Genomic DNA, 21,869 nt, shown 5'->3' on the forward strand with positions numbered 1-21,869 from the left:
ATATGTGTGTGTGAGAGTCATGTAATGTTCATGTTTCCCTACAGAGAAAGGTCCACTGTTGCACCAAATGCTTGCTCTTGGGGGAATTGTTGGGTCTCTGTAAATGATAGTGTGGCAGTGACGCTGGCAGCTCTAATCCAGTACGCACAGTGCATACTTTTTTTTTTCTATGAGACATCTAATGATAACAAAGAGTAAATGTGCACATAGTCTGTTCTGCTGTCTGCTATGTTCAGTTATATTTTCCTCATTATTTATACGTTATTTCACCCACAAGTCATCCGCTATAAATCAGAATATTCATTGTTATGACTCGATCTGTAGATCAGAGGTGGACCGTCAGGGCCAGCAATGCCTTCTCTGCTGGCCAAGAGATTGTCAGAATCAGAAAATCATATTTTTATAATTGAAGGCCTAAAATAAAGAACAAATGTATTTTCAATATTGTTTACGCTGCAAGTTCATTTACATTTAGAATTTTTTAGTGAAATGATTTTACTAGCTATTACTGCTTGCTTAAGGTGTTAAAGATTTGAGCAGTGACAGTGGCTGCTGGGCCTTTGTGTGTGCGTGGTGACGTGTGTGTGTTAAGCCCGCACTGCTTGGCTGGAATTTGTGGGGGCATTGAACCCGAGTGGACAATGTTCAAAGTTTCCATTGCTGAAGCTGCGGCAAGGAGCTGTGGTCTTAGTGTCTTAGGTGCCTCAAGGGGCGGTAACCCACGAACACCGTGGTGGACACCGGTGGTCAGGGAAGCCGTCCGACTGAAGAAGGAGTCTTTCCGGGATATGTTATCCCAGAAGACTCCGGAGGCAGTGGCAAGGTACCGAAGGGCCCGAAGGGCCCGAAGGGCTGCAGCCTCTGCCGTGAAAGAGGCAAAGCAGCGGGTGTGGGAGTAGTTCGGAGAAGACATGGAGAAGGACTTTCGGTCGGCACCAAGGTGCTTCTGGAAAACCGTTCGCCACCTCAGGAGGGGGAAGCGGGGAACCATCCAAGCTGTGTAGAGTAAGGATGGGACGCTGTTGACCTCAACTGAGGAGGTAATAGGGCGGTGGAAGGAGCACTTTGAGGAACTCCTAAATCCGACTAATATGCCCTCTATGGTAGAGGCAGAGCTGGAGGATGATGGGGGATTGTCGTCAATTTCCCTGGTGGAAGTTGCTGAGGTAGTTAAACAACTCCACAGTGGCAAAGCCCCAGGGATTGATGAGATCCGTCCAGAAATGCTTAAAGCTCTGGGTGTGGAGGGGTTGTCTTGGTTGAAGTCGGGGACGGTGCCTAAGGAGTGGCAGACCGGGGTGGTGGTTCCCCTTTTCAAAAAGGTGGATCAGAGGGTGTGTGCCAATTATAGGGGTATCACACTTCTCAGCTTCCCTGGTAAAGTCTTCTCCAAGTTGCTAGAAAGGAAGGTTCAGTCGATAGTCGAACCTCAGGTTGAAGAGGAACAATGCGGATTCCGTCCTAGTCGTGGAACAACGGACCAGATTTTTACTCTCGCAAGGACCATGGAGGGAGCCTGGGAGTATGCCCAACCGGTCTACATGTGCTTTGTGGATCTGGAGAAGGCGTATGACCGGGTCCCCCGGGAGATACTGTGGGAGGTGCTGTGGGAGTATGGGGTGAGGGGGTCCCTTCTCAGGGCCATCCAATCTCTGTACAACCAAAGCGAGAGCTGTGTCTGGGTTCTCGGCAGTAAGTCGGACTCGTTTCAGGTGAGAGTTGGCCTCCGCCAGGGCTGTGCTTTGTCACCAATCCTGTTTGTAGTATTTATGGACAGGATATCGAGGCGTAGTCGGGGTGGAGAGGGGTTGCAGTTCGGTGGGCTGGGGATCTCATCGCTGCTTTTTGCAGATGATGTGGTCCTGATGGCATCATCGGTCGGTGACCTTCAGCACTCACTGGATCGGTTCGCAGCCGAGTGTGAAGCAGCTGGGATGAGGATCAGCACCTCTAAATCGGAGGCCATGGTTCTCAGCAGAAAACCGATGGAGTGTCTTCTCCAGGTAGGGAATGAGTCCTTACCCCAAGTGAAGGAGTTCAAGTACCTTGGAGTCTTGTTCGCGAGTGAGGGAACAATGGAGCGGGAGATTGGTCGGAGAATCGGCGCAGCGGGTGCGGTATTACATTCAATTTATCGCACCGTTGTGACGAAAAGAGAGCTGAGCCAGAAGGCAAAGCTCTCGATCTACCGGTCAGTTTTCGTTCCTACCCTCACCTATGGTCATGAAGGCTGGGTCATGACCGAAAGAACGAGATCCAGGGTACAAGCGGCCGAAATGGGTTTCCTCAGGAGGGAGGCTGGTGTCTCCCTTAGAGATAGGGTGAGAAGCTCAGTCATCCGTGAGGAGCTCGGAATAGAGCCGCTGCTCCTTCGCGTCGAAAGGAGCCAGTTGAGGTGGTTCGGGCATCTGGTAAGGATGCCCCCTGGGCGCCTCCCTAGGGAGGTGTTCCAGGCACGTCCAGCTGGGCGGAGGCCTCGGGGAAGACCCAGGACTAGGTGGAGGGATTATATCTCCAACCTGGCCTGGGAACGCCTTGGGATCCCCCAGTCGGAGCTGATTAATGTGGCTCGGGAAAGGGAAGTTTGGGGTCCCCTGCTGGAGCTGCTACCCCCGCGACCCGAGACCGGATAAGCAGACGAAGATGGATGAGATAGCTGTTGTGTTAGCAGAGTTAGCTGTTTTGATAGCAGAGTTAGCTGTTGTGTTAGGCAAAGTTAGCTGTTTTGTTAGCATAATTAGCTGTTTTGTTAGCAGAGTTAGCTGTCGTGTTAGCAGAGTTAGCCGTTGTTCTAGCAGAGTTAGATGCTGTGTTAGAGGAGTTAGCTTAGGTGTTAGCAGAGTTAGTTGTTGTGTTAGCATAATTAGCTGTTGTGTTAGCAGAGTTAGCTGTTTAGTTAGTATAATTAGCTCTTTTGTTTTAGCAGAGTTAGCTGTTGTGTTAGCAGAGTTAGCTGTTGTGTTAGTATAATTAGCTGTTTTGTTAAAGGAGTTAGCTGTTTTGTTAGCAGAGTTAACTGTTGTGTTAGAGGAGTTAGCTGTTGTGTTAGCAGAGTTAGCTGTCGTGTTACCAGAGTTAGCTGTTGTGTTAGCTTATTTAGCTGTTGTGTTAGCAGAGTTAGCTTAGGTGTTAGCAGAGTTAAGTGTTGTGTTAGCCGAGATAGCTGTTGTGTTAGCCGAGTTAGCTGTTGTGTTAGCAGAGTTAGCTGTCGTGTTACCAGAGTTAGCTGTTGTGTTAGCTTAATTAGCTGTTGTGTTAGCAGAGTTAGCTTAGGTGTTAGCAGAGTTAAGTGTTGTGTTAGCCGAGTTAGCTGTTGTGTTAGCAGAGTTAGCTCTTGTGTTAGCATAATTAGCTGTTTTCTTAGCAGTTAGCTGTTATGTTAGGCAAAGTTAGCTGTTTTTTTAGCATAATTAGCAGTTTTGTTTTGTTAGCATAATTAGCTGTTTTGTGTTAGCAGGGTTAGCTGTTTTGTTAGCAGAGTTAGCTGTTTTGATAGCAGAGTTAGCTGTTGTGTTAGGCAAAGTTAGCTGTTTTGTTAGCATAATTAGCTGTTTTGTTAGCAGAGTTAGCTGTCGTGTTAGCAGAGTTAACTGTAACCCTAACCCTAACTGTTGTTCTAGCAGAGTTAGCTGCTGTGTTAGAGGAGTTAGCTTAGGTGTTAGCAGAGTTAGTTGTGTTAGCAGAGTTAGCTGTTGTGTTACCAGAGTTAGCTGTTGTGTTAGCAGAGTTAGCTGTTGTGTTAGCAGAGTTAGCTGTCGTGTGATTTATTCATCATTAAATACTCTGATATGTTTCAACAGGAGTTAAATATAAATAACTTGTGTCATTCCTGTTGTCTCTCCAGACTGAGTGGCTGTAACCTGTCAGAGAGAAGCTTTGAAGCTCTGTCCTCAGTTCTCAGCTCCCAGTCCTCTAGTCTGAGAGAGCTGGACTTGAGCAACAACGACCTGCAGGATTCAGGAGGGAAGCTGATCTCTGTTGGACTGAAGAGTCCACACTGCACACTGGAGACTCTCGGGTCAGATCAAGGACAATAATCTTTGAAAAAAACAGTATTGAAAAATACTTTAGAAACATTCAAAAAATGTGAATGTTTCCAAAGTATTTTATTCTGATTCAGAATCACTTCATAATGAATGAAGTCTGAACTTTGGCTGAGATCAACAAATAATTTGTATTTTAATATTTTGACTTTGATTAATGGACATTTCTTTATTTCTGATTATACAAAAAGTAGATCTGACCAGACAACCTGATTGGTCGGCTAGACATTTAGAACGTACTCAAAATAGCATGACAGCACACCCTGTTGTGCCAATAATGACATTAAATCAAACCCTCTCGTGTAATACTGCTTAATTCAGTCACGATTAATTATCATGTTTCCAACTTGTTTAGAGTAGAGCAGCAGATATTTAAACATGCTGAGAAAGGATTTCATATACTGTATCACCAAAAGTCCAGACTCAAGATATAAACACAATCGTTTTTTTTCTTCTTCCATGACATTTCTCTAAACTTTAAGCTTTATTCTCATTTAAACTGCCCTTCTCATGTCAGGATTTAAAATTTAGCAATTCGGAAATCTTTTAATGTTTCCAAAGCATTTTGTTCTTATTTATAATGTGTTGTAAAGCACAAAGTATGAACTATGGCTATGGCAGTTTTTTTTTTTATCTTATGTGAATTTAAATACTGGATGTCTTTTTACTCCTCATTCAGTCACAATTAGTTATAATGTTTACAACTTGTTTAAAAAATGGATTTTATATTCTCTATCACCAAAAGTCCAGACTTAACATTTAATCACAATCATTATCTGTCTTCTTCATTTGTCCCTCCAACAAAGCTCTGTAAGTGTGATTTATTCATCATTAAATACTCTGATATCTTTCAACAGGAGTTACATATAAATAACTTGTGTCCTTCCTGCTTTCTCTCCAGACTGAGTGGCTGTAACCTGTCAGAGAGAAGCTGTGAAGCTCTGTCCTCAGTTCTCAGCTCCCAGTCCTCTAGTCTGAGAGAGCTGGACCTGAGCAACAACAACCTGCAGGATTCAGGAGTGAAGCTGATCTCTGTTGGACTGAAGAGTCCACACTGCACACTGGAGACTCTCAGGTCAGATCAAGAACAATAATCTTTGAAAAAAACAGTATTAAAAAATACTTTGGAAACATTCAAAAAATGTGAATGTTTCCAAAGTATTTTATTCTGATTCAGAATCACTTCATAATGAATGAAATCTGAACTTTGGCTGAGTTCAACAAATAATTTGTATTTTAATATTTTGACTTTGATTAATGGACATTTCTTTATTTCTGATTATACAAAAAGTAGATCTGACCAGACAACCTGATTGGTCGGCTAGACATTTAGAAGGTACTCAAAATAGCATGACAGCATACCCTGTCATGCCAATAATGACATTAAATCAAACCCTCTCGTGTAATACTGCTTAATTCAGTCACGATTAATTATCATGTTTCCAACTTGTTTAGAGTAGAGCAGCAGATATTTAAACATGCTGAGAAAGGATTTCATATACTGTATCACCAAAAGTCCAGACTCAAGATATAAACACAATCGTTTTTTTTCTTCTTCCATGACATTTCTCTAAACTTTAAGCTTTATTCTCATTTAAACTGCCCTTCTCATGTCAGGATTTAAAATTTAGCAATTCGGAAATCTTTTAATGTTTCCAAAGCATTTTGTTCTTATTTATAATGTGTTGTAAAGCACAAAGTATGAACTATGGCTATGGCAGTTTTTTTTTTTATCTTATGTGAATTTAAATATTGGATGTCTTTTTACTCCTCATTCAGTCACAATTAGTTATAATGTTTACAACTTGTTTAAAAAATGGATTTTATATTCTCTATCACCAAAAGTCCAGACTTAACATTTAATCACAATCATTATCTGTCTTCTTCATTTGTCCCTCCAACAAAGCTCTGTAAGTGTGATTTATTCATCATTAAATACTCTGATATCTTTCAACAGGAGTTACATATAAATAACTTGTGTCCTTCCTGCTTTCTCTCCAGACTGAGTGGCTGTAACCTGTCAGAGAGAAGCTGTGAAGCTCTGTCCTCAGTTCTCAGCTCCCAGTCCTCTAGTCTGAGAGAGCTGGACCTGAGCAACAACAACCTGCAGGATTCAGGAGTGAAGCTGATCTCTGTTGGACTGAAGAGTCCACACTGCACACTGGAGACTCTCAGGTCAGATCAAGAACAATAATCTTTGAAAAAAACAGTATTAAAAAATACTTTGGAAACATTCAAAAAATGTGAATGTTTCCAAAGTATTTTATTCTGATTCAGAATCACTTCATAATGAATGAAATCTGAACTTTGGCTGAGTTCAACAAATAATTTGTATTTTAATATTTTGACTTTGATTAATGGACATTTCTTTATTTCTGATTATACAAAAAGTAGATCTGACCAGACAACCTGATTGGTCGGCTAGACATTTAGAAGGTACTCAAAATAGCATGACAGCATACCCTGTCATGCCAATAATGACATTAAATCAAACCCTCTCGTGTAATACTGCTTAATTCAGTCACGATTAATTATCATGTTTCCAACTTGTTTAGAGTAGAGCAGCAGATATTTAAACATGCTGAGAAAGGATTTCATATACTGTATCACCAAAAATCCAGACTCAACATATAAACACAATCGTTTTTTGTCCTCTTCCATGACATTTCTCTAAACTTTAAGCTTTATTCTCATTTAAACCGCCCTTCTCATGTCAGGATTTAAAATTTAGCAATTCGGAAATCTTTTAATGTTTCCAAAGCATTTTGTTCTTATTTATAATATGTTGTAAAGCACAAAGTATGAACTATGGCTATGGCAGTTTTTTTTTTTTTATCTTATGTGAATTTAAATACGGGATGTCTTTTTACTCCTCATTCAGTCACAATTAGTTATAATGTTTACAACTTGTTTAAAAAATGGATTTTATATTCTCTAACACCAAAAGTCCAGACTTAACATTTAAACACAATCATTATCTGTCTTCTTCATTTGTCCCTCCAACAAAGCTCTGTAAGTGTGATTTATTCATCATTAAATACTCTGATATCTTTCAACAGGAGTTAAATATAAATAACTTGTGTCCTTCCTGCTTTCTCTCCAGACTGAGTGGCTATAACCTGTCAGAGAGAAGCTGTGAAGCTCTGTCCTCAGTTCTCAGCTCCCAGTCCTCTAGTCTGAGTCAGCTGGACCTGAGTAACAACGAGAACAATAATCTTTTAAAAAAAAACAGTATTGAAAAATACTTTGGAAACATTCAAAAAATGTGAATGTTTCCAAAGTATTTCATTCTGATTTAGAATCACTTCATGAAGAATGAAATATGAACTGTGGCTGAGATCAACAAATAATTTATATTTTAATATTATGTGACTTTGATTAATGGACATTTGTTTATTTCTGATTATACAAGAAGTAGCTCCGACCAGACAACCTGATTGGTCAGCTAGACATTTAGAACATACTCAAATTAGCATGACAGCACACCCTGTTGTGCCAATAATGACATTAAATCAAACTGTCTCCTGTAATATTGCTTAATTCAGTCACGATTAATTATCATGTTTCCAACTTGTTTAGAGTAGAGCAGCAGATATTTAAACATGCTGAGAAGGGATTTCATATACTGTACAACTGAAAGTCCAGACTCAACATATAAACCAATCGTTATTTGTCTTCTTCTATGACATTACTTTAAACTTTAAGCTTTATTCAATTTAAACCCCGCTTCACGTCAGGATTTAAAATTTAGCAATTTAGAAATCTCTCTTCCTTATCACTCATTCAGTCACAATTAGTTATCATGTTTCCAACTTGTTTAGAAAAGGGATTTTACATTCTCTATCACCAAAAGTCCAGACTTAACATTTAGACACAATCATTATCTGTCTTCTTCATTACCGTCCCTCCAACAAAGCTGTGAAAGTGTAATTTATTTCAACAGGAGTTAAGTATAAATAACTTGTGTCCTTCCTGTTGTCTCTCCAGACTGAGTGGCTGTAACCTGTCAGAGAGAAGCTGTGAAGCTCTGTCCTCAGTTCTCAGCTCCCAGTCCTCTAGTCTGAGAGAGCTGGACCTGAGTAACAACAATCTGCAGGATTCAGGAGGGAAGTTGATCTCTGATGGACTGAAGAGTCCACACTGCACACTGGAGACTCTCAGGTCAGGATTCATTAACCTATTCAACTGATAACCATTTACAATCTGACTAACTTTAGTTGACAATATAGCTGCTTTGTGTCTGCTGATACGATGCACTTGGGCAGTAGTTATTAATTATATAATTATTAATTCCTAGACTCAGAGTTACTTTCCATGAGGATTTTTCATTGTTTTCTTTTGTTGTTAAATAGTTAAATAGAACAGATGATTTTAAAGGTGCATTCTAAATCTGACCCAAAATGTACCTGGACAACAAACAAACATAAAACTAACACATGGCTCCACGCGCAGGTCCAGGTTCTGCTGTAAGCCCTGTTCTGTAGGGGACAACAGAACCAGGTCATCTGCATAGAGCAGGAACTTGATCTCAGAGTCGTGTAGAGTGAGACCAGGTGCTGCTGATGTCTCTAGGATGGTGGCCAGCTGGTTAATATAGATGTAGAATAGAGTGGGACTCAAACAGCAGCCCTGTCTCACTCCACGCTTCTGACACAAGAATGTTGTTCTTTTGTTGCCAATTTTAATACTGCACTTATTGTTAGTGTACATTGATTTAATGATGTCATGTGTTTTACCCCCTACACCAGATTCAATAACTTTGTAGAATAGACAAGTGCCAAATAGAGTTGAATGCCTTTTTGAAATCTGTGAAACATGCAAAGATTTTGTTATTGTTTTGGTGAACATGTTTGTCTATCAGGGTGTGTAGGGTGTAAATATGATCTGAAGTTCTGTGTTTTGGTACAATCCAATTTGACTTTTACTCAAGACATTGTGTTTGGTAAGGAAGTTTATGAGTCTGGAGTTGATGATGCTACAGAGGAGCTTCCCCAGATTACTGTTCACACAGATGCCTCGGTAATTATTTGGGTCAGATTTATCTCTAGATTTGTATATTGGTGTGATGAGACCGTGATTCCAGATGTCGGGAATTAACCTACACTCAGAATCAAATTAAAGAGTTTCAGAACGGCCAATTGGAATTGTGGGCTGGTGTTTTTCAGCATCTCGTTCATGATGCCATCGAGCCCACTGGCTTTGTTGGGTTTTAGTGCCCGGAGTTTGTCTCTTAGTTCCTGTTCATGAGGTCAGGTCATTAGTACCTGTGTGGATGATAATATGGCTAGACTGACCCAGGATGGGCTCAGTGAGCCATTGGATTTTGGTGACCTTTTGTCCGGGGAAAAGTTGGTCCTCAATCACAACTTTCCCATTAGAATCAGCATCACTGGTTTTCTTTTGCTCTCCCGATGTTTTAGGCTTGTTGGTAGTGGCCTCTGTATGTGGGTGGTTGGGGGAGGGGGTGGGCATTACTGCAGGTTGTTGTGATGGTCTGGTGTTAGTTAGGGTGGAGGTGGATGGCTGTGGTTCAGGTTGAGGGGGGCTGTTGATGGTGATGGAGGGTTGTGGTTGGTGTTGGCAGGCTCTCAGACTGTGGAGCTGCTCCTGGAGGCTGAGGATGGTTTGCTCTCTCAGGTGCAGCTCCTCTCTTAAGCTCTCTGCCCATGGCCTGTCAGTCCTGCTGCAGCTCCTGTCTTACAGCAGTGAGTTCTCTGCCCATGGCTCATCTGCTAGAGCTTTGATGGTGTTGAAGTCCTCTTGGGCAGATCTGAAACTGGCATCATTGCCTTGAAACATTATGGTCCCATTGTGGTAGACATTGAGAGACTACTCTACTATAGCTTAACTTGAATGGGAAGGAGATGGTGCTAGTGTTTTGGTTTTTCCTTTTGTTGTAAAACAGTAAATTTCTTTCCATTACAGTTACACTCTAGTCCAACGGCCCAGTCAACATTTAAACGCACCACCTTCACCATTGAGTCACATTTGATGTTCCACATTATAGCTACACCACCAGCTATCCTACCATGAACCAGCCTCGTACTGAGGTCGGTAGTGGACTCTCCAGCCCCATGGAAGTTCATGTGTATAGTGTTCAACTTATCTAGATATTGTTTCGCCAGCCAGGTTTCTTGCAGGCACAGAATATCACATTCGTCCAGTATTGTGTCCACAGCCAGACGTCTTGATCTATCAGTAGCAGTATGTCCTACTCGCAATCCGCGAGTATTGTAAGACACAACACGCATTTAATGTGTTTAGTTGCTCCCAACGGAGCAGCTGGCCTTCATTCCGTCCTCGCCCACACATGTAATAGGTACCCCAGCATCGTTACCGTGCAGCAGCCCCTCATCTCGAGAGCGAGGAGCATCCTCTGGACCAGGCGGACCTCCGTCTGCTCCTCTAGGGCGACGAGGCTCATAGTAACGTTGGACAAAAGACCCAGCGGGCCGAAGCTGCGGGTCGTACAGCTCCGCCACATTATTACATTCAGCAGAGATACAGAAGGAGCTGAATCTACTCTGTGCCGTCTCTATTTTACTACATGTCACTTCCCGACCCAGCTTCATTTTTAAATATTCACTGAGAGTATTGGCATCTACACTGAGATCAAACTTTGTAGCAAATACCTTTACCATCTTTGTTTTGACAGCCAGTATATTGCTAACCACACCAGTCCCGACTATGCCGGTTTTCTTTCTCACATACCTCGCTGAAGTTTTCTCAGTACGAGGTGTAGGGATTCGATGAGCAGGGTTCTCAGTTACCTGCTTCAATCGTACCTGCTTCAGTCGGCGCCCATCCTTTACCACCTTGCTCCATGGGGGGGTCTGCGTTCACCCCAGGGCTGGATCTACAGACTGGGCTGTCTGACTGCCGTCAGTCCCGCTAGGCGGTACAGTTAACCATCCATTAACCCCAGAAGTAGTACAGGGGGCAAGATCAGGACCCGGCGGCTTCTCCAACACAGTCGAGGTAAGACCTGTCGCACTGGGCGCAGGGCCCGGTTGTATCTCCACAGCAGAGAGGCAGGCAGCCGGAAAAATGGCGTCCGGGCCACAGTGCCCCTCCACAGCAGTCAGCCGACTGTCCAGTTTAACAGAAACCTCCCACAATGTTTCACAGGCAGCTACCTGAGTTCCCATAGTTCTTTTTAGGTATCAATGTCACCATTGATTTGCTGCATATTCCCAAGGAGCACAGAAACATCGATGTGTTTAAATGAGACGGGGGGTAATTCATCCAGGAAGTGCGATACAAATCTTGGGGTCTCTTCACTGCACTCATTTAGCGCTTGCAGGCACATTTTGACATTGTTAATGTCCTTCTTTGGTTCCCTGTGGGAGATCCATCGTTTGTTGTGTGGAAGGAGTTCTGACAAAACTGCCTTTGAAGACTCAATCCGCTCGGAGCTATATCACAATCACAATATCACAATATCATCGTGACTTAGTGTTGGCATTTTGATCATAATAAAGTTCAGCAACTCATCCTCGACTATGACTCTGGTAAATCTCCGGTTTAATTCGAGTAAACTCTCGTGTAAACTCTCCCACAGCACGCCGTGCTGCTGCACCGGCCGCCATGATGAATGATGAATCCTGTATGAGGAGTTAGCTGTTGTGTTAGCATAATTAGCTGTCGTCTTAGCAGAGTTAGCTGTTGTGTTAGCCGAGTTAGATATAGTGTTAGCCGAGTTAGCTGTTGTGTTAACAGAGTTAGATATAGTGTTAGCAGAGTTAGCTGCAGTGTTAGCAGAGATAGCTGTTGTGTATGAGGAGTTATCTATTGTGTTGGCAGAATTAGCTGTCGTCTTAGAAGAGTTAGCTGTTGTGGTAGCGGAGTTAGATATAGTTTTAGCACAGTTAGCTGTCGTGTTAGCAGAGTTAGCTGTTGTGTTAGAGGAGTTATCTGTTGTGTTAGAGGACATAGCTGTGTTGTTAGCAGTGTTGGCTGTAGTGTTAGCATAATTAGCTGTTGTGTTAGAAGAGATAGCTGTTGTGTATGAGGAGTTATCTGTAGTGTTAGCAGAGTTAGATATAGTGTTAGCAGAGTTAGCTGGGGTGTTAGCAGAGTTAGATATAGTGTTAGAATAGTTAGCTGTGGTGTTAGCAGAGTTAGCTTTCGTATTAGCAGAGTTAGCTGTTGTTTTAGATGAGTTAGCTGTTGTGTTAGCCAAGTTAGATATAGTGTTAGCAGAGTTAGCTGTAGTGTTAGTATACTTAGCTGTTGTTTTAGCATAATTAGCTGTCGTGTTAGCAGAGTTAGCTGTTGTGTTAGCAGAGTTACCTGTTGTGTTAGCCGAGTTAGATATAGTGTTAGCCGAGTTAGCTGTTGTGTTAGCCGAGTTAGATATAGTGTTAGCACAGTTAGCTGTCGTGTTACCAGAGATAGCTGTTGTGTTAGAGGAGTTAGCTGTTGTGTTAACAGAGTTAGATTTATAGTGTGTCTCAAATCACGCGTTAGTGTACTAACAGAAGTGCACTTCGTACACTACGTACTTACTTGCATAGTGCGTAAAATTTGACGGGGTAGTGTTGTCTCAAATCGCGCACTGCCTTATGTACTTACAGGAAATGACATCACAACATCTCAGTCCTCCTTCTTCTTCTTCTCTGAAATTGTGAATTGTACCCAAGGCAGAGCATTCCCAACACTGTTGTCACTCGTGAAAAACACATTTCTGCTTTGTTCATCAAAATGAATGTGATTGTTTTTATTGTTGCTTGTTTTTGCCCTGTTTTATGCAACCGTAGACTTACCGGTATGATGATATTCATACTTTTGCTCATTGTAAAAAACAACCCAAAATGGCCATTTTTTGTTATTTTAGCTAAATCTGAGCAATTCAAATGGTGTCCAACTGACATAAAGAACATACATAGAAAATAGTCATATTATATGTTTATATAAGGGTGTTTATTGCAATAGCTATTAATTACAGTGACAATACAAGAGTGAAAGCAGAGGCAACCCAATAGACATTTAAATATATCCCATTGTTCTATTCATTGCTGGCCCTGTACTTTGATGGAGAAAGTGATATGATGGTGGACTTCAGACTCTCCAGGGGGATCCTTTAACGGTATATCCTCGGCACGGCGTGTGACCATGGCTGGGGACCCGTCATCGAGGCCCTTGTCTTCCTCTTTTGGCTCGCCAGCGGTACCTCTTATCGTGGTTTAGCCAGAGCCTTTGCTATGCCCCGGGACACTGTGCACCGTGCTGTCCACCAGACCAGCAGGGAAATCCTCTCTCTCCTCCCCCAGGTCGTTCGCCTTCCAGCAGAGGAGGACTTCCCTCAAGTTGGCAGCATTGACGGCCACGTCTGTGTCCCTAACGATTATATAAGTCAGGACACAAACAGCACTGTTAATACGTTATAACATAGCATACATTAACGTACTGTAACATTACTACTAACGCTTGCAGCTTAATGTATATCTACAAGATCACACATCTAACGCTAAAATCGTCTACAGTGAGGACGATAGTTTAACACAACAAACAACCGTATACCACAACACATGTAACATTAGCTAGGTTATAACTTATTTGCCAGTGGTTAAACCAAAGATTATAGACGTACCCGTAACTTCTTTGGTTAAACTGTGCCGCTGTTAGCTAGCTAAGGTTAGCTAAAGCTAGCTTGATAGCACATCAAATTACGGTACAAATTAACGTTATAATTCGCGGTACAAAAATCATCACCGACTACAAAATTAACCAAATATACATAAACAGGTGGCTTATACAAGTATAGCAAAAGACTAATGTTCAACTTACATTTGTAATACTCCGTGGGTCTCGCTGTCGCGTATTCGGCCGCCATTATCGAAAGTTTTTCACCTTTTGTTAGCTCCGCCCCTTCCGCTACGTAGCCAAGATGGCGACCGTTGAGGGTGGAAAGTGTCCATCGATCCACACTCAACTTTTTGACCGTTATGAGTGCACCATCCGGGTACTTGTAGTGCACTGCATTTACCACACTTCGACGAGTGACAGATTGAGTGTACTCAAATAGCTAGTATAAGTACAGAAGTGCGCGATTTGAGACACACCTATAGTGTTAGCAGAGTTAGCTGCACTGTTAGCAGAGATAGCTGTTGTGTATGCGGAGTTATCTATTGTGTTGGCAGAATTTGCTTTCGTCTTAGCAGAGTTAGCTGTTGTGGTAGCGGAGTTAGATATAGTTTTAGCACAGTTAGCTGTCGTGTTAGCAGAGTTAGCTGTTGTGTTAGCAGAGATAGCTGTTGTGATAGTAGAGTTAGCTGTCATGTTAGCAGAGTTAGCTGTTGTGATAGTAGAGTTAGCTGTTGTGTTAGCAGAGTTAGCTGTTGTGTTAGAGGAGTTATCTGTTGTGTTAGAGGATATAGCTGTGTTGTTAGCAGAGTTATCTGTAGTGTTAGCATAATTAGCTGTTGTGTTACCAGAGATAGCTGTTGTGTTAGAGGAGTTAGCTGTTGTGTTAACAGAGTTAGATATAGTTAGCAGAGTTAGGTGCAGTGTTAGCAGAGATAGCTGTTGTGTATGAGGAGTTAGCTGTAGTGTTAGCATAATTAGCTGTTGTGTTAGCAGAGATAGCTGTTGTGTTAGCAGAGTTAGCTTTTGTGTTAGCATAATTAGCTGTCATCTAGCAGAGTTAGCTGTTGTGTTAGCAGAGTTAGCTGTTGTGTATGAGGAGATATCTGTTGTGTTAGCAGAGTTAGCTATAGTGTTAGCATAATTAGCTGTTGTGTTAGCATAATTAGCTGTGTTTGCACAGTTAGCTATTGTGTTAGCACTGTTAGCTGTTGTGTTAGCAGAGTTAGCTGTGGTGTTAGTAGAGTTAAATAGTGTTAGCAGAGTTAGCTGGGGTTTTAGCAGAGTTAGATATAGCGTTAGCAGAGTTATCTATTGTGTTGGCAGAATTAGCTGTCGTCTTAGCAGAGTTAGCTGTTGTGGTAGCGGAGTTAGATATAGTTTTAGCACAGTTAGCTGTCGTGTTAGCAGAGTTAGCTGTTGTGTTAGAGGAGTTAGCTGTCGTGTTAACACAGTTAGCTGTAGTGTTAGAGGAGTTAGCTGTTGTGTTAGAGGAGTTAGCTGTTGTGTGGGAGGAGTTAGCTGTTGTGTTAGCATAATTAGCTGTCGTGTTAGCACTGTTAGCTGTTGTGTTAGCAGAGTTAGCTGTCATGTTAGCATAATTAGCTGTAGTGTTAGCAGAGATAGCTGTTGTGTATGAGGAGTTAGCTGTTATGTTAGCAGAGTTAGCTTTTGTATTAGCTGAGTTAGCTGTGGTGTTAACAGAGGTGGATATAGTGTTAGCAGAGTTAGCTGGGGTGTTAGCAGAGTTAGCTTTTGTGTTCGCAGAGTTAGCTGTGGTGTTAACAGAGTTGGATATAGTGTTAGCAGAGTTAGCTGGGGTGTCAGCAGAGTTAGATATAGTGTTAGCAGAGTTAGCTTTTGTGTTAGCAGAGTTAGCTGTTGTGTTAGAGGAGTTAGCTGTTGTCTTAGCCCAGTTAGATATAGTGTTAGCAGAGTTAGCTGTAGTGTTAGTATAATTAGCTATCATCTAGCATTCTTAGCTTTTTTGTTAGCAGAGTTAGCTGTCGTGTTAGCAGAGTTAGCTGTTGTGTTAACTGAGTTAGCTGTAGTGTTAGAGCAGTTAGCTGTTGTGTTAGCATAATTAGCTGTTGTATTACCATAATTAGCTGTCGTGTTAGCAGATATAGCTGTTATGTTAGAGGAGTTAGCTGTTGTGTTAGTAGAGTTAGCTGTCGTGTTAACAGAGTTTGCTGTTTTGTTAGCAGAGTTGGCTGTTGTGTTTGCAGAGTTGGCTATTGTGTTAGCAGAGTTAGCTGTTGTGTTAGCACAGTTAGCTGTTGTGTTAGCACAGTTAGCTGTCGTGTTAGCAGAGTTAGCTGTTGTGTTAGAGGAGTTAGCTGTTGTTTTAGAGAAGTTAGCTGTTTTGTATGAGGAGTTAGCTGTTGTGTTAGCATAATTAGCTGTCGGCTTAGCAGAGTTAGCTGTTGTGTTAGCAGAGTTAGCTGTCGTGTTAGCACTGTTAGCTGTTGTGTTAGCAGAGTTAGCTGTCATGTTAGCATAATTAGCTGTAGTGTTAGCAGAGAGATAGCTGTTGTGTAAGAGGAGTTAGCTGTTATGTTAGCAGAGTTAGCTTTTGTGTTAGCTGAGTTAGCTGTGGTGTTAGCAGAGTTAGATATAGTGTTAGCAGAGTTAGCTGGAGTGTTAGCAGAGTTAGATATAGTGTTAGCAGAGTTAGCTGTAGTGTTAGTATAATTAGCTGTTGTGTTAGCATAATTAGATGTCATCTAGCATTCTTAGCTGTTTTGTTAGCAGAGTTAGCTGTCGTGTTAGCAGAGTTAGCTGGTGTGTTAGCAGAGTTAGCTGTTGTGTTAGCACAGTTAGCTGTTGTGTTAGCACAGTTAGCTGTCGTGTTAGCAGAGTTAGCTGTTGTGTTAGCCAAGTTAGCTGTTGTGTTAGCTGAGTTAGCTGTCGGTATTGTAATCTGTAGACGTCCCTAAGCACTCGTCTTACTGCCGGTAGCAGCAGAGAGCAGAAGCCAGCAGGCAAGTCTTATGTAAATAAACTCCTGGTGTAGCTACTTACAAACTTTCCAATCCATCGTTATGAGTACATAACCTATTTGTACTACTGGAGAAGTTTGGTATAATTTTGGGCATTATTAGTGGGGTAACTTACGAGATACACTCTTGGATCCATTCCAAATCACCGAAGCTCTAGCACGTAGTGTGTCACAGACGACAAGTCTTCATGATTTTAAAAGACAATGCGGCTGATTTAAATTTAACGTTCAGTTTTAAAGTTGAAGGATTCAGTTATGTTGTTTTTGTGACTTCTGATACCATGAAGTGTTTTGGATGCGGGGAGGAGGGTCATTTGGTCCGTTCCTGCGCCGGCCGGCCCCCGAGCCTGCGGGGCCGGGCGGTTCGGATGAGCCGGCTCCCAGTCCGGGGGGTTCAGAGCCTCCGGGGAGCTCAGACTCAGATGTTGCGCCACCTGCAGCTGACTCAGACTCGGCAGGTGCGCAACAGTGTGCAGAAACAGAGAAAGACACGCAGGAAAAAGAGAAAAATGTTGTACAACATGAGTGTGGAAATAACACTGTTAATGAAGGAAACACCCAGTCTAATGAGAAAGCAGAAAATAACAAACAGACAGGGAAAGAGAAAGGCAGTGCTAAAGGAAAAAGCTGCAGTCAGAATGTTACTAATGTGGCTGATGATGCTCTGGCTGAAAATCTGTCTGTAGAGATGGATGTTACTATAAGATCCAGTTAAAGAAAAAGCAGTTCTAACAAAGAGCAGAATGATGCTAAAGCTAAAAAGCTGCTGGAGGATCTGTGTGATGATGATGATGATGAGGAGGATTGTGAGTGGACAGCATCCCAGGCAGAGAAGTTAACTCTTTATCCTCTGGATAAGATCAAGAAGTTCCTGCAGGACACTAAAGGGATCAGGGCGGTTAAGACGGAGTAGTTCTTCCCTGATCTGAGAGGGTTGATCAGGTCTGTGGCCTGGCTGAGGAAAGAGACAGAAGGGTTCACTATCCAAGAGGTTTACCGCCTCAACAAACTGGTGACTAAAGCCAGAGCTCAACTTATTGAAGATGATGACTAGTTTTAATATGTTTCTCCACATACATGCTGTGTGTGTTTTTGTTTTTGCTCTTTCCTTTTTAATGGTGGATGTAAAATTGGATCTTTAAACATTAATGGAGCAAGAAGTGATGTTAAAAGAGCTTCTCTGTTTAAATTGATGGAGTTCAAACATCTAGATGTTATCTCTGTGCAGGAGACTCCCAGTGATGTGGAGAATGAGAGTGAGTGGAGGAAGCAGTGGCCTGGGGGGGTTATTCTCAGCCATAAGGCCTCCAACAGTGGGGGGGTCGGGGTGCTCTTCTCTAAGGGCTTTCGTCCCAGCTCCTTTAGTGTGGAGGACATCATGTGTGGCCACATTATAAAAATTAAGGTTCAGTATGAAAATGTAAAACTTATTTTTATAAATGTGTATGCTCCAGTTTCGGCCATTGAACGAATGACATTTTTAAACCTTTTGTGTGATGTCATTCAGGATTGTACTGATGATTTTAATTTTTGGGAGGTGACTTTAACTGCACAGAGAATCCCTCTTTAGACCGTAATCACCTGGAGCCTCATCCTGCTTCCTCGGCCAGACTCAGGCGTCTGATGGAGAGCTGTGAGCTGGAGGATGTGTGGAGAGGTTTTCACATGAACGCCAGGCGGTACACCTGGAGTCATTCCAGAGACAACATGTTGTCTTTGGCCAGGCTGGACCGCTGCTATTGTTTTAAACACCATTTTGGTGTTTTTAAACAGTGTGGATTAACTCCTGTTGGTTTTACGGACCATTGTCTTGTCCAGTGTTCTGTCTATATTCTCTCTCTCTCTACCTATCTCTCTGTCGCTCTCCCTCTCTCTCTCTCTCTCTCTCTGTCTCTCTCTCTATCTGTCTCTCTCCCTCTCTCTCTGTTTCTCTCTCTCTCTCTCTCTCTTTCTGAGTGATGTAATGCCCCCCCTCCTCCTCCTTTCAGGGTGGAGCCTGCTGGAGTCAGATATTTGACACCAGGTCCATGGAGATGTAAGTGTGTTTTTAATTTCATTCATCAAACTCTGATGTCATCATCTCCGTGCTGATTGGTTAATAACTGCAGCTGTGTTGTGTCTCCTTCTCTCCGTCAGATTCTTGTGAACTCACACTGGACACAAACACAGTGAACAGAAACCTCAAACTGTCTGACAACAACAGGAAGGTGACATTAGTGGAGGAGGATCAGTCATATCCTGATCATCCAGAGAGGTTTGACTGTCCTCAGCTGCTGTGTAGAGATGGTCTGACTGGTCGCTGTTACTGGGAGGTTGAGAGGAGAGGAAAGGTTTATATATCAGTGAGTTACAGAGGAATCAGGAGGAGAGGATTCAGTAATGACTGTGTGTTTGGATGGAATGATCAGTCCTGGAGTCTGATCTGCTCTGATAGTTGTTACTCTGTCAGGCACAATAACAGAGAAACATCCATCTCCTCCTCCTCTGTCTCTAACAGAGTAGCAGTGTATGTGGACTGTCCTGCTGGCTCTCTGTCCTTCTACTCAGTCTCCTCTGACTCACTGATCCTCCTCCACACCTTCAACACCACATTCACTCAGCCTCTCTATCCTGGGTTTGGGGTCTGGTTCATGTCTCCTGGTTCCTCAGTGTCTCTGTGTTCTGTGTAGGACGGAGAGTCTCCTCCTGTTTCTCACTGCTGATCAGTTGAGTCTGTACAGGATCACACTTACGGAAATATTTCAGGTTATTGTTATGAACTAATGAATGAACTTTGTATAAAATAATTCAGAATGATTGAACAGATTCCTCGTGAACATTGTAAACTTTTTCCACTTCCAGTCCTTTAAAGATGGAAGCTGTGATCATGAAATTGTAGAAATGCCGTTGACTTGTGTCATGTTTAGTTTTGAGTTCTGTCTCTTTTCACAATAAAAGCATAAAGTTACTGTGAGAGTGTTTGTGGTCTTTCTGTTTAACTTTTACACACGATAAGATGTCTGGGTGTCCCAGAGGTCTTCCAGGTGGATCTGCAGCGTGAGAAACCCTCCAATCAGAGCATCAAGTACGTTAGTCTTTCACTTTTTCATTTTCATATAGTGTTGCGTTCAGGGAGCAGAGAGTCTGTCTGTTTTCTCTCCACGTTAGTTATCTGCTCAGCCAGCTGCTGTAACTTCACTCTGTGCTATTAGTACTTTTACTGCAGTAACATGTCATCAATGGGACAGAAAAGCTGTCTCATTGAGTCTGTTGGAGGTTTGATTCCCTCCCACATTAATATGTTTGTGTTGAAGACTTCACTGTTGGTATCAGTGAGGAAAGAAGACAGAGGGGGGATGGATTTCATATTTTAGGAAACATGTTCAGCTTGTGTAATGAGTAGTCAGTGTCTACAGTCATTAAATCTTTCAGTCAGTAACGGAGCATCGACAGCAGTCCAAATGTAAGCTAGCTAGCTTAGCTCTGTTTAACAACAAATGTATTTTATTTTATTTTTTTTACTTTATTTCAAAAAAGTATTTTACAGAAGTTCAGTCATTGCAATACGTAGACAAATAAAATACAAAAATATATACAAATAATATAATATAAAAGTAAAAATGAAAATAATAGTCTAAATAGAAGGAAATAAAGATACAAAGGGGACAGACTTTCAAAAATCGTTAATAATGTAGCAGTTTAACAAAGAGATTAGAGTAGACATCAGATATTAATATAGCTTTCTTATTGGATACCAACTTAAGAGACTCACAGGCAATTTCCACTGGATGAGGAACGTCTGCAGAACGTCTCCGAAACGACGACGGAGTCATTTGGTTTCCATTAAAGTCAATGTGTGTATTTCCACACTGAGACTGCAGAACGTCTGCGTCCCGACTCCGTCCCAGCTCCGTCAGTCTGCAGCCCTCCGCAGCAGATACGCAGAGCTTCTATTTTTGCCGGACGACGGAGAGCTCCGCAGCAAGTAAGTCGAGCACAGAAACAAAATAAAACATCCGGTTACTTTTCAAAATAAAATACAGCGTGCTCACGGCAGGTCATATCTCCCTGCACTACACATTGAAAACCCAGCTCAGAGTAGTTTCCCCTCTACTCCTCTGGATGGAAACTAACTGTTGTTGGTTTTGTGGTTCTGTTTATAGAAACTACATCCTGTTATATCGCGCAAAAATACGTGAATTCGCGAGATCTCGTGGTCGGCTGGCCGCAGCCGCTACGCAACAAATCCGGACCCGGTGGGTATTGACGGACGGCGGAGTTCCACATCCTGTGGAAATGCGGGGTCAAGGTACATGTCAGATTCAACCTGGAATAGTCTGAAGCTCGGTGTTGATCTGGAAAATTTCACCTTACGAATATGGAACTTACCTAATAAAATAAAGAGATTTACAATATTACATAACTTTCTATCTTTACATTCAAAATAAGTAATAATATGTTTCCCTTCAAGTGTGATTGTATGTTTTGTTTTTGTTTTAGATACCATATAATTTTCAAAGCTTTTCCAAAATGCAATACAAAATGAACAACCATAAAAAGATGGTTAACGACTCTCGTTCTGTTTTACAAAAACTACAATAATCATCAACAGGCATGAATTTAGATACAAATAGGTTTGTAGGGTATATATTATGTAATATTTTCAAATGTAATTCCCTAACTTTGTTTGTGATACAACATCTAAAGGGAACAAGCCATGCCCTAAGCCAGTTAACATCAGTGAAATGAGAACTCCAGAAGAATTTATTATAGTTATAGTTATTTTCTTTAAATTTAGAAAGCATTTTCTAATGTGCTTATTAGTACAAGTGCTGCTCATAATATCCATACCGTTTATATAAAGAGTAAAATTAAAACCAGTAACTTCATTTTGTTTTATTTAACTTTTCATTAATTCTAATATGCCATTAGGTATAGATTTGAAAACTGAATTATATTCTTTGAACGTTATTGGGAATGCCTTCTCTCTGAAAAAATATTCATAATTAAGTAATTGACCATTACAATCAAAAAGATCTTTTATGAAGATAATATCTCTATCGATCCATTTTTGCAAATAGAGTGACTTGTTCCCCCTAGTGATGCATTCATTATTCCATAAGATAGACTTGTGTGGAGAAAAGTTGTGAGAAGGACACAGCTTCCAGGCCAAAAGAGCTTGTTGATAAAATCGGGATAGTTTTAACGGCAATCTTGTAATATTGTAGTTACATTTCAATACAAATTTAAGACCTCCTACA

General features: G+C 41.8%; 1 protein-coding gene and 1 long non-coding RNA gene across 2 annotated transcripts in view; one reads left to right on the forward strand and one right to left on the reverse strand.

The window, feature by feature from the left end:
• The window catches only part of LOC118495113 (NACHT, LRR and PYD domains-containing protein 3-like), a 45,254-nt gene extending 23,920 nt beyond the window's left edge, over window positions 1–21,334 (forward strand). The window contains exons 9-18 of the mRNA XM_036001540.1: window positions 3,845–4,018; window positions 4,945–5,118; window positions 6,045–6,218; window positions 8,031–8,204; window positions 9,578–9,680; window positions 16,917–17,087; window positions 17,858–18,049; window positions 18,783–19,285; window positions 19,625–19,693; window positions 21,316–21,334. Coding sequence (XP_035857433.1) covers window positions 3,845–4,018; window positions 4,945–5,118; window positions 6,045–6,218; window positions 8,031–8,204; window positions 9,578–9,680; window positions 16,917–17,087; window positions 17,858–18,049; window positions 18,783–19,285; window positions 19,625–19,693; window positions 21,316–21,334 — 1,753 coding nt within the window. The remainder of the gene's footprint in view (window positions 1–3,844; window positions 4,019–4,944; window positions 5,119–6,044; window positions 6,219–8,030; window positions 8,205–9,577; window positions 9,681–16,916; window positions 17,088–17,857; window positions 18,050–18,782; window positions 19,286–19,624; window positions 19,694–21,315) is intronic.
• LOC118495007 lies at window positions 12,944–14,068 on the reverse strand. Its single transcript, XR_004897302.1, has 2 exons — window positions 13,833–14,068; window positions 12,944–13,374 (listed from the first exon to the last, which is right to left on the reverse strand). It is a non-coding gene; the product is annotated as an uncharacterized LOC118495007 (long non-coding RNA).
• Window positions 21,335–21,869: the final 535 nt, after the last annotated feature.

Source organism: Sander lucioperca, chromosome 5, assembly GCF_008315115.2.
Source record: "Sander lucioperca isolate FBNREF2018 chromosome 5, SLUC_FBN_1.2, whole genome shotgun sequence".
Lineage (NCBI taxonomy): Eukaryota > Metazoa > Chordata > Actinopteri > Perciformes > Percidae > Sander > Sander lucioperca.